The sequence below is a fragment of the Anabas testudineus genome, chromosome 2 (assembly GCF_900324465.2).
Source record: "Anabas testudineus chromosome 2, fAnaTes1.2, whole genome shotgun sequence".
NCBI classification, from domain to species: domain Eukaryota; kingdom Metazoa; phylum Chordata; class Actinopteri; order Anabantiformes; family Anabantidae; genus Anabas; species Anabas testudineus.
In genome coordinates, this window is record NC_046611.1 from 32,887,652 (window position 1) to 32,899,741 (window position 12,090).

Sequence of the window (12,090 nt, forward strand, 5' to 3'; positions counted from 1 at the left end):
GACATAACATTTATAATTTACCTTCAATCCTGCAATATTCCATTAGTGTGTTAATTAAGTAGAGAAACCACTGGTGAATGTTAAAGATACAGTATACAGTCAAAAACATTTTGTACCAAAGACTAAAACTATCCTCAGTTTATTAAGTGAAAAGTTTATTTTGTATGTACAGAGAACAGAAGAAACAGTTCTTAATGATACACTCATACACATAAAAAGGAAAATTGCACTGTGCACTTGTACTTACATATTAGTCTTTTTTTTACCACTAAAGTACCACATTCTCAATAATAAAACACGATGAAGGATGGTCATAAAAAACTATACTAATATATTTCTCATTTCTCCTAGAAAGAAAATCTCCATAAATAATAGCTTTGTGGGAAGAATCCATGTGTCATGCAGACAATAATTACACAACACAAATAATCTTTGCGCGTCATGGAATATTATCAGATTTGCATAAGGGGAGAAAAAAACTCATTAGATATTGCAGAAACTTCAACCCCTCCCCATGACAAGCCACATATAACATGGAGAGATTAGTTAAAGCAGCTGATGTGTTAAAGCAGATTCCCTTAAAATACACACACACACACACACACACAGTCAGCCAGCCAGCCACTTTCATCCATGCAAAACACCCCACCCAGTAATTATTCTGTGAAAACTGAGAGACAGATGAATGAGATAAATGAAAGGAAGAGGACAGCACTGCAGAAGTGAAACACAGTCTTTTTTGTAACCTCCTATTTGGACTGCAGGCTTAGTGGAAGAGTTGTGAATACTCCAATTGACTGAATCATCTGTTAGGTCAGGCTTCCCATCTTCACTTCCTCCTACTCCTCCTGCTCTTCTCCCACTCAGCAGCCAAGTGGTTCATATGGCTGCCAAAACATATTCATAAACATACTGGAGAATCCAATGGATTAGTGGAAGCATTCACAGACACTTAAACACATCCACCTACACACACACACACACACAGGCAACTGAACAAATGTACTATTACTGCATTTTATGTATTATGCTTATTCACATATTCACCCTCATTTTCTGAACTTGCCATCCATCCATCCATTACTTAGGCAACTAGTCCCCAATCTTTTTTTTTTGTGCCACGGACCTGTTTAATGTCAGACAATATTTTCACGGACCAGCCTTTAAGGTGTGGTGGATAAATACAACAAAATAAATGATACCACCTGCATAAAAACTGGTATTTTCTAAATATATAATGGTTTTCGATCAAAATAAAATGGCAAAGCAGTTGTGAAGGCCTCGTTAGAGATATATAATGTATATTATGCAGAGCGAGCTTGGTGCGTAGCAATGAATCCATATTTCAAGTACGACTCCTGGTCTGTCTGTTAAATCCAACTTTCTTTTTCTTTGAAGTCGTAGGCTCTTCTTTTGTCTCCTCACTGGCTTTTTCACCCTGCACAAAGAAACTTTCCAAAGACGTTTGTTTTTTGTTCATTTTGCTAGCTTGGGGGTTTTAATTTAGCGGTAATGTATGATGTGTTACTGGCCGGAGCGGCCCCTTTAAGAAGGTAAAGGATGTAGGTAATGTGACCAAGGAAAGCATCTTGACATGCATTAAGAGTGAGTCACAGACAGATGTGGAGAAGAGAATCTGATACTTTTCCAAAATAAAACATTGTTTATAATCAAAAAAAATTATAAAACAGAAATAATGTAAATGATCTGCACTTATATAGCGCTTTTCTACCTAACAGGTACTCAAAGCGCTTTACACTGCATCACATTCACCCATTCACACACACTCACACACCATTGGCTATGCTATGCAGCTGATCTGACTCACTGGGGGCAACTTGGGGTTCAGTATCTTGCCCAAGGACATTTTGGCATGTGACATGGCAGCCGGGAATCAAACCAACAATCCTGTGATTGGCAGACAACTGCTCTACCTATTGAGTCAAAAAAGTTTGCACTTTATTGGTGCACTAAACTATTTTTATGGTATTGTTTATTGTCTATTCTTAATCAGTGTAGATTCTGCGGTACGCTACGAGTTTGGCTGCACACTGAAACTGGCTTATTAATTGTGGCCCCTATCTCATCAGAGATCACAGCTCATGGTCTTCCTCTCTTTCCTCCTCACCCTCTCTCTGCCACTCTTCTCTCTCCACTAACCTGTCCTCTTTGCTAATGAGCAAAACACATCTCCCTCTCTCTGTACCTTGTACAGGTACCCCTGGCCTCGGAGCTGGAGGTTTCCATTGTGCAGTTACTGGCCCTACCAACCTGCCCAGTGTTTCTGCTGCTTCTTGTTCATGGACTTCTGTTTTACTATAATTTGGATGTTAATAATTGTAAATGAGTGAACCATTTTTAATGTAGCATAACCACTAGTTTTAATGTTGCTGTAACTACATGTTTAGTCACCTAAGAAAACATTTCACTACAGTAGATGTTTATCTGAAAACGCACAAATTGACAAATTAAAGGAACTGATTCCATCTATTATTTTTCTTACTTTACTCCAGTACAAGTTGATTTTCCTGGTGATAATACCGCAGCCTCACTCTGAACAATACTTGATACTGTTGCCCCTCTGAAAAAGAAGGTAGTTAATCAGTGGAAGTTTGCTCCATGGTACAGTTCACAAATCTGTAGCTTAGAGCAGAAATCACATAAGCTGCAAAGGAGGTAGATGAATCTTGCACAGCCTGGAAAGACAGTAATAATATACAGTATATAAAAAAGTCCTCTGTAAATACAGTTCCCCCCTTTGTCCCCTGTCTGGTTTTATTTTTGTTTTTTCCACCTAGTCACTCATTCCCCTGTCACTTCCTGTTTTGGACTTCCTCTTCCTCCACTCACCAGACTCATTAATGACTGATTAATTTCACCTTTTTGTCCCCATCCCTTTATAAGCTCCCCTCAGTATACCAGTCACTGCTGGTTTGTTGCTTCATACATGGATTTCTTTTGCACACAAAACATCGCCTCTCGTTGGTTGGTTGGTTAGTTGGATGGATGGACGGACGGACGGACGGACGGACGGACCTCATCTCGTTTGTTTGTTGGGTTTTCCTGGATTTATTCCACAAGATTACACTCCTCTACACATCCACACCGGGTTTGTTTGCTCGTTGTTTTTGATTCCTCTGGACTCCCCATTTTGTTTCACCCCAGACCTCTGTTTGTTGGACCTTGTTTTCGTTTGTGAGTTTGTAATTTTTACCTGCTATTGCAGTGCCTTTCTGCTGTTACTTTGTCTAGTTTGTATGTTAGTTTTTGTCTCTTTTAGCACATTGATTTTCATTGTTACTTTGTATTTATAGTTGGTGCATACATTTGTTCTTAGTTGGCGTCAGCTCTTGTTTTTCGTGGGAACTTTGTATTGCATTAGTGAATTTTTTTTGGTTTTGGTTTGCTGTTGTGCATTTGCTTTGTTAGTACTTTGTATTTTGCCTTATTTTGTTACTTTGTATGTTTAATTTGTATGTTAGTATTTTTTGCCTGCCTTAGAGCAGTGTTTTCTGTTACTTTGTTAGTGTTTGTTAGTTCTGTTGTTGTTGTTGTTGTTGTTGTTGTTGTTGTTGTTGTTGTTGTTGTTGTTGTTGTTGTTGCTCTGTTGAGCCTAGTACCCTAACTCTCAGTAGTGATGTCTTCATGAGTGTCTTTAGTAATAAATTCATAACTATAAGAGAAAAACAAATCATCACATCCTCTCTAAAACTGTCATGGATGGTCTCACATGTACAGCAGCTCTAGATTCATTTGTAAGACCTCACTCGTACTTAGACTTCTTCTTTTTCTTCTTCTTAATTTCCAATAATTAATTAATCTACACTATGTAGATGCCATCCCGACTAGACTGCTCTAAGATGTTTTACCCTTGATGAGCACGTCCATATTAGATCAGATCAATCTATCTTTACTAACAGGCTGAGTAACACAGGCTTTTAAGTTTGCTTTAGTCAAACCTCTTCTCAAAAAGGCTACTCTTGACTCATGGGTTTTAGCCAATTATAGACCAATATCCAATCTGCCTTTTATCTCTAAAATTCTTGGAAAAGTAAAAGCAATTATGTGACCACCTGTGCAGTAATAACGTATATGAAGATTTCCAGTAAGGATTTAGAGTACATCATAGTACAGAAACAGCACTGGTAAAGGTCACTAATGATCTTCTCTTTGTGTAAGGCAACTGACTTCTCTCTATGATCATCTTGTTAGATCTTAGTGCATTTGCCACTAAAGATCTTGATTTATACTTGATTTTACTTGATTTACTTGATTTTACAGATTTTATTTTTTTCTTGTATAGTTAATACTGATGCTGTCCACTCTATACTGTTCTTCTATTCTTATATACTGTTGTCCTATTTAATGTCACCTTGATGCTTATTTAGACAAAATAATATCCCCATCATGGGATAAATAAAGTCTATCTTATCTTATCTTATCTTATCTTATCATATCATATCACAATTATAATGGGACTGGAACATGTCATTGGGATTAAAGGAGTATCACTAGGCTGGCTTAAATCTTATCTGTCAGATGGATTTCATTTTGTACATGTTAATGATGAGTCTTTCAAAAGTTAGCTACAGAGTTCCAAGAGGTTCTGCACTTCAGTGGATTATTTTCACTCTATATATATCCACCTTGGGTAATATTATTAGGGAATGCTACATTTCCATTGCTATGCAGAAGAAAACCCGATATATTTATCTATGAAAGCTGGAGAAACTAATCAATTAATTAAACTTCAAGCATGGTCACAGTGATCCTGAAGAACTAGTCCATGCATGTATTACTTCACTCACTGGACTATTATAATTCATTATTAATAGGATGTCCCAATAACTCCTTAAAAAGCCTCCAGTTAATTCAAAATGCTGCAGCCAGAGTTCTGACTGGAATTAGCAAGATAAATAATATTTCTTCTACATTAGCTTCTCTTCATTGGCTCCCTGTAAAATCCAGAATAAAGAGTTTAAAATAGGTCTCTTTTAATAATCAGGCTCCATCATATCTTAAAAACCTCATAGTTCCATATTTTCCAAGTAGATCACTTTGTTCTCAGAGTGCAGGTCTTCTTATGGTTCCTAGAGTTTCCAAATGTAGAATGGGAGGCAGAGCCTTTAGCTATCAAGCTCATCTTCTGTAAAACCAGCTTCAAAGTTGTTGCTGTGAGCCACAACTTTAAAACGTGATAGGGTCAATGTTGTGGTAGAGAGGGTTCAACATGAGAAAAATATAATGCTGGCCATGAGTGGTGTACACTAACACACTTTGTTGGTTAGTAGTTTTCCATCAATAGACATAATCATGAAAATAAAATAAAATCAGCTCTACTGTATCAGCTGTACTGTAGATATGCAGTCCCATGCTGAGGCCACCAGCCACACGGCTGATGTTATTTCTCATGTAACTGTCCTGTTGAAATATTAAGTGAGGAACAGTTCAGACACCTAGGGGCCAATAGGCTTCAGTTACACCCAAATCATTTTAGGTGAGTCCGGTGCCAGAGTCATGCTGTTAAGGTCACTGTTACTCCTCCCCACATGTGACAACAACCACACACAACAGTGTACATTCATTTTTAATGAGGGACAATAATTATTACACAAACCTGACCCCATTTATAATGCTGGATTCCCTGGGTAGGTGGGGCAGAGTAGGAGTAAAGGAGATCTAAAGCTGTTGTCCTCCACTGAGAGTGCTTTGTGAGGAGGGTACTAATGTTAGAAATAGCAGAGAGAATTCAGGATTAACATATTAAATACAGTAAAGGTGGGATTGAAAAGAGGATTGAAACTGTGGATAGTGTTGTGTTTGAAACCAATAGAGACTTTTCACTGAACTGAGAGGATGAAGCAGCAATGGCCAAAACCCAAGCTTCCGGTTCATACAAGCTGTTTTACCTCTACACTCAGTGACCACATGCAAACTCCAGTCAGCTCTCACACGCACAAATACATGTACAGTAGTACTTTGCAAAGTCCCCATGACACAAAAGAAAAATACACTTCATCCATACGAGTGCAAGGTTGTCTGAGGTCCCAGCCTGCACCTGGATGGTACAAAGGCATGCCTGGGCTGTGTCTTGGGCTTAGAATTATGATGTTTACCTCAGTTTATCTCAGACGATGGCCAAAACCAACTGCCTTCTGCTGTAATGTCTATCCTAATAATTGTGTCACATGGAGAAATCCTACCTGCAAATCATGAGCCAAATATATGACTTACAGGGTGAGAACAATCAAGAAGGCACTTCCACATCTCAAATTAGGTTTTTTGTTTTTTTTTTTGCCTAAAAACATATTTTACTTTTAAATATTAAGCTTTTCTATCAACATCCCATGAAAGTCTTTATATCTTTGAATTATTTCCCCTTATTATATTAAGGGAAAATTACCCTAGAATTGGTCAGAATCTCCCAAAACATACATTTTTAAGTTTCTTGTCACTGTCTCAGGAATAAAATGGTCTTCCTGTCTCCAAGCTCTGAAGCCTGCTGAGTTTGGCAAGCTGAGAAGGAGATGGGGGAACATCCTGTCTGTAGGGGCCTTTCGTTTGAGGTAGGGCCTGCACTGGGGTAGAGCCAATGGCCTGAATATGGTCATTTTTGTGCTCATAGGTTGTGTTGCTGGGTGTTTCCTGTAAAGATGGCACCCTGGTCTTGTTGGCCTCCTGCTCTCTGCGTCTCTGCTCCTGCCTCAGCAACTCCTGAGTCTCTAAGATGACACGAGCATTGAAGTTGGAAGTTCCCAAGTAGCCGTTAAGTGAGCCCTGGACACCAGAGTAGCGAGAGTTCTCGTTGAGTGTCAGGAAGCTCTCAGCTGGCGTGTTTGCCTTGTTCCATGAGTCCTGGGACAATGTGCTTGGGTTTTTATGAGGTTGCCTAAACACAAAGAGACAGGCAAAGAGGTCAGATGTGCAGTTGAGTGAGTCAACTTAAACAGCACATGACTCTAAAGGGGAGAAAAAGGAGCGTAGCAGTTAACTCTGCTCAGACAGGAACAGATAGCTTTTTTTTTCTTCAGCTGCCCCTGGGTCAGCACTATTAAAAGCAAATTCAAAAGAATCTGCACTTCTGCAGGTAATGTGTCTATTTTCATACTTTGTGAGATTAAAAGTGAGAGATTGACAGTGGTGCCACGTTAAAATACTGAAAGCAACAGAAATGAAGCAAAGGGTAATCTGTTATAGTCTACTTCACAATTATACTGAATCCAGACATGAAAGAAATAAATGCAGGAATCATGAAACACCCATAGGGCTATTAGTTCTACATAGTAAACAAACAAATGTTAAGAACTCCCTGAGAAAAATTACAGCTTTCATCAATTTAACTTGTTTTTGGAGACGGAGACGGGTGCACTTTCAGCGCAGGCAGAGTAATGACAGGCCTAACAGGCATTATCTGCCTTCTACCCATCGTCAGACCACTTGCCAAACAGCCCGAGATGCACACATATTGTCTCTGGTACTACATAAAAAAAATAACTCGCCGTCATGTCTTCAGCTACACATAATGTACTCTACTTTAGAGATCCTAAAAAGCTATCCCTGGGAACTACCAGGACTTAGACTCAATTTTATTTGCAATTCTCAGTTTATTAGGATTGATTAAGGCCAATGTGCTATTAAAGACTCTGCATTAGGGGTGTGTAAGAGAAATCCTATTTACACCACAGAGACACCTACAGATGTGGACAAAATTATTATTAAAGAAAGAAAAAACCCACAAAGGTCACTGAAAATCAAATTGGCAACAGTAATTAATGAAAAATTACAAAAAAAATTACTCAGGCATAAATCAGGCATTTCTTTTGAGTTGATGTTCAACAGAAGATGATGGTACCCTTAACTTAATATTTTATTGCATAACATTTTGAGGCAGTCACTTCACACTATAGTGTGTATGTATAGTGTTATTATTATTATTATATTACTGAAACTTCTATTTAACATTTCTTGTTCTACTTGTCTCTAACAGTGTATATCCAAGCAAATATAACACAAATCCTCCATTAATAAAGCCCCATTGTGATCTTAGGGCTATATTTATGTGTACACAGAAAAACGTGTATGCATCATGTACTGATCATATGCAACACAAACATATGTGCTGCACTTTTTATTAGTGTATACATGTGTGTACAACATGTGTTAAATATAAGAGTAATTGGTGGAGGGACAGACAGGAACAGACTGCAGAGAGAACCCTACCACATGCTCTATATCTGGATTTTGATATCTGGGCGAGCTGCCATGCATTTACACTCCAGCTTGGCTTACAGAGCAGCCAGCACTGCTCATGAGGGAACTGCTTGTTTAGAAACCTTGGATGCCTGTTGTACAAGACGTGCATTTTCAGAACAACCTTTTAGTTTTTAGACCAGATAAGAATGCAAGGGAGATAGCTTCGCTCTTCAGGAATGTAATTGTGATTGATGTGCCAGGGGAACGGGTTTTCTTATCACCTTTACTCCGACATCAGAATATGTCACAAAGTAGATTACCTACATTTACAGACGTAGGGGATGTGAAAATAGGTCATCTCAATGAGTAGGGTAAATTTAGAATGACAGAAATAACAAACAAAGACAGGGAATCTCGTGGAAGAAAGAAGAAAATGTACTGTTTCTTTGTTTCTTTAAAACAACTATGTGTGTGCTTTCTAGGCTTTGATCATTTTCAGACAGCCTTAAACACAAGGTTATTGAGTATTGAGTAAAAAAAATAAATGCATGCAAAGGGCAGTGTAACAATCCCTGCTCTGTAGTACAAATTGGCTACAAACTTGGAATAATGTTTTCTCTGTGTGTAACAATGTTTTGGCTAGATAATGCAAGAGCAGCACCATGAATAGATGGGAGAGCTATTAGCAGTTCACTAAGGCCACAGTTAAGAACCTTATCTTGACCACATGCATGTGTGCTGTTGTGTATTTTTGTGTGTGTGAGTGTGTCTCTGTCAGCTTAATCAGTGGTTTCTCTTTCCTACTAACACACTTGTTCCTCTCCCCAACCCTTCACCCTCAACTGCCTGTCACTGCTAATCCTGCTCAGACAAAAAGGTTTCATTAGTGTTCTACCTATCCTCACATCCCAGAGAGCAAGCTAAGCTTTGCCGTCATCAGATATCCAGCTACTATGGGATTTTCTGGAAGTTCTTTGGGAACAAGACTTTTTTCAGGGGTGCGGGGGGCTGGGGGTGTCCTCCCTTTTAGGTAGCCTAAGCACAGGTTCCCTGCTTTGGAAGAGAATGGCAGAATGACAAGATTCCAAAAGAGATGAGTGTGGGGGGACTTGTGGTCATTAATCTGAAGATGGAAGACTTGAACTCTTTAATGAGGAGGCCCGTCAAGACAAAAAGCTTTAGCTTGGGTCAAATGTCAGGGTTGAGCTCATGCGACGCTTTGCTAGGAATGAATTTCAAAGGCTTGGCCAGACAAACTTTCCCAAGAGAAGCAAGTCGCTGAGAGGGGAGGGCTCTAGGAAACTGTCACATCAAACGCAATGCAAGCAGATAACAAATATGGACGGAATGCATAGATTGGTCTGGCTTATACAGACCACATTGATTATGTGTCCATGTAGACGACAAATCCATACCCACAGAAAGGAACATGTTTTGATCGACCGGACTGTGACTATTCAGAGACAGTAGCAAAAGGGAAGAGGCCATGATTAAATTATTAGAGGAAGAGACTGAAATCAGAAGACAGCAGAGTTACTGTGCTCATAACTATACACACACAGGGTACATATGCACATTACGTGTTCTGCCTTTATTTCAATTGGCACATCAGCAAAATTTCCCATACATCATGTTGTTCCACATAAAAGTCACAACTGACTGTTCTCAATGTAAAAATATTTAGCAAAGCAAGAAAATAATCTTAATTTTATTTCTAACTTTGAATCTTTAAATGTTATTACTAACTTTAAATAACTTTGTGCCAGTCCATCTAGTCAGTATAGAATTAGTACCTTTAGTGACTTTCTCTTATTAGTTTCGCAATCTGCGTGGACTAAAGTACGATTAGAAAGCTTCAGAGAATTGGTAACTTTACAGAACAATGGCAGAAAAATATAAAGATTCAACTTTTCCCCCAAGGCTTCGAGATGTAAGATATAGTACGTTTTTTGGCATCACTTTGACAAATTAGCAAAATAATCAAAACAGCTCCAAAGAGAGATGTTGATGCCTTTGACGACGTCACTGTTTCCTCAGAGTCAAAGTTGACTTAATCAATATCAGTTAAATAATTTGAAGCATTCAATACATTGATTGATTCCATTCAAAAGGTTTTGCTAGGAATAATTTAAATGTCTGCAAATTAGTTGAAAGTGGCTTAGTGGTGATTGAATTTGAAGGCAAAGAGATACACTACAGAAAGTGTGGAGAGAAAAGGGATAAAGACACAAAAATGAGGAAAAGAAATTGATGGAAATCGAGGTCGAGAAAGGGCAGGGAGAACGTGATAAGTCACAAAGAGGGGAGAGAAAGAGAGAGAGACAAAGACAGAAATGCAAGCAGAGGACAAAGCAAGTCTCACCGTGGTAGAGAGTTATATTTTCTTTGTGCTTGTTGGAAATCATCTCTCTCCTCCTGTTGTTGTTTCTGAACCTGAGTCTCCACTGTTATAGAATGACGTCCCGTCTCCATCCTGTTGCCCACCTGTAATATTCAGCAAAAGAAACAAAACCACAGGTAATATATGGCAACTAAAGGAGATGTCTCTGCACATAAACGTAGATAATGGGATATATTTTCGTTAGCACAGCGGGTGTTTGGCAGTGTGATTCCACCTGTGTTCTGTGCTGCTATTAGGGAACAGGTAGATAGTGGGTGTGATTCCATGATCACTAAAAAATTCACCTTTGTTATCACCTTTTTAAAGGTAGAAATACCAGAGATATGATCTCTTTATCAATTATAAATTCATACTTTACCAGCATGACAGACAACACAGTTTGTGTTAACATTGTTAATTGGGAACAAAGCCACAACAAATCTGATTGTATTTTATTTCAACAACAGCATATGGAAAACATAACCATGATTATTTAGTTATATAACTAAAAGACAAGAGCATACTTCATACTAATTGAATTTCTGTTCTTATTGTTGTACATCGTCATCAAGCTGGACTCATCACATTATTGTTAGTGCTTTTCTTTTCTTTTGATACTGAGCTTTTGTGGAGCTTGTTTTTTTAGCTATAGTGACTAATACTGATTTCTTAGCTGTATCAGTATGTTGGTATCAGAACTGAGTAAAGAATAAGAATGAGTATTACAAACAAAACTTAAAATTAAAGTAATTTAAAAAGAATTTACATAATATAAGTAGGATACTGTATGTGCCCACGTCTCCTAAAACAGTTGGTACATTTTATTGAAATGTTGAGTATCATATAAATACATACATATTTTCATCATGTAAAATAATTAAAGTCATTCATACTCCTTATGTAGTTAGCAAATGTAAACTGGTTGCAATTCTACTTCCTTCCAAAACATTTGGGATTGCACTAGATGTATTGAAACTTTTCATGTCAAGAGAGATAAGTTATAAATGTAGATTTATTAGGCATTACCTCATTCCACATATTTGCTGTGACTTTATCATACACCAAAAACCTGAACCAGTGTGTGTATGTTTGTTGTCTGATCGTTGGGGGGGTTGACATGGAGATATCATCTCCCTGAACACCAGGACACTGCTAACGAGCTGGCTGATTAAAGAACATGACTAGCCAATTAACGGCCTGAGGAGGTTTCACAAGCGTGGCTTAACCAAGAAGTGTCAATTTTTATAAGGCTTGGAAGATAAGGCAGTAGACAGGTAGGGGTGTAGATGGTTTGTGTACATAATTGTCTGCTAAAATAAATACTAACCAAAGCTTTCTAAAATGAAAACAAAGAGCCTGTGTTTTGTAGATTGGAAAGATATTTTCTTGTGTTTGTAGTGCCATGAGGCAAAAGACATGGTAGAATGAACTGATGAGGTAAAGATGAGTGAATAGGCTGTCAGCAAGAATGTCTCCTTAGAAACATGGTTTTGAAATGCTCCTCAGTTGGACAGCTG

General features: G+C 38.2%; 1 protein-coding gene across 3 annotated transcripts in view; it reads right to left on the reverse strand.

Moving 5' to 3' along the window:
* Nucleotides 1–5,574: 5,574 nt before the first annotated feature.
* LOC113163487 (partitioning defective 3 homolog) overlaps nucleotides 5,575–12,090 on the reverse strand; it is a 306,697-nt gene continuing 300,181 nt past the window's right edge. For all 3 annotated transcript variants that reach the window (XM_026362165.1, XM_026362164.1, XM_026362163.1), the window contains 2 exons: nucleotides 10,556–10,677; nucleotides 5,575–6,889 (listed from right to left, as the gene is read on the reverse strand). In XM_026362165.1, coding sequence (XP_026217950.1) covers nucleotides 6,460–6,889; nucleotides 10,556–10,677 — 552 coding nt within the window. In that variant the 3' untranslated portion in view covers nucleotides 5,575–6,459. The remainder of the gene's footprint in view (nucleotides 6,890–10,555; nucleotides 10,678–12,090) is intronic.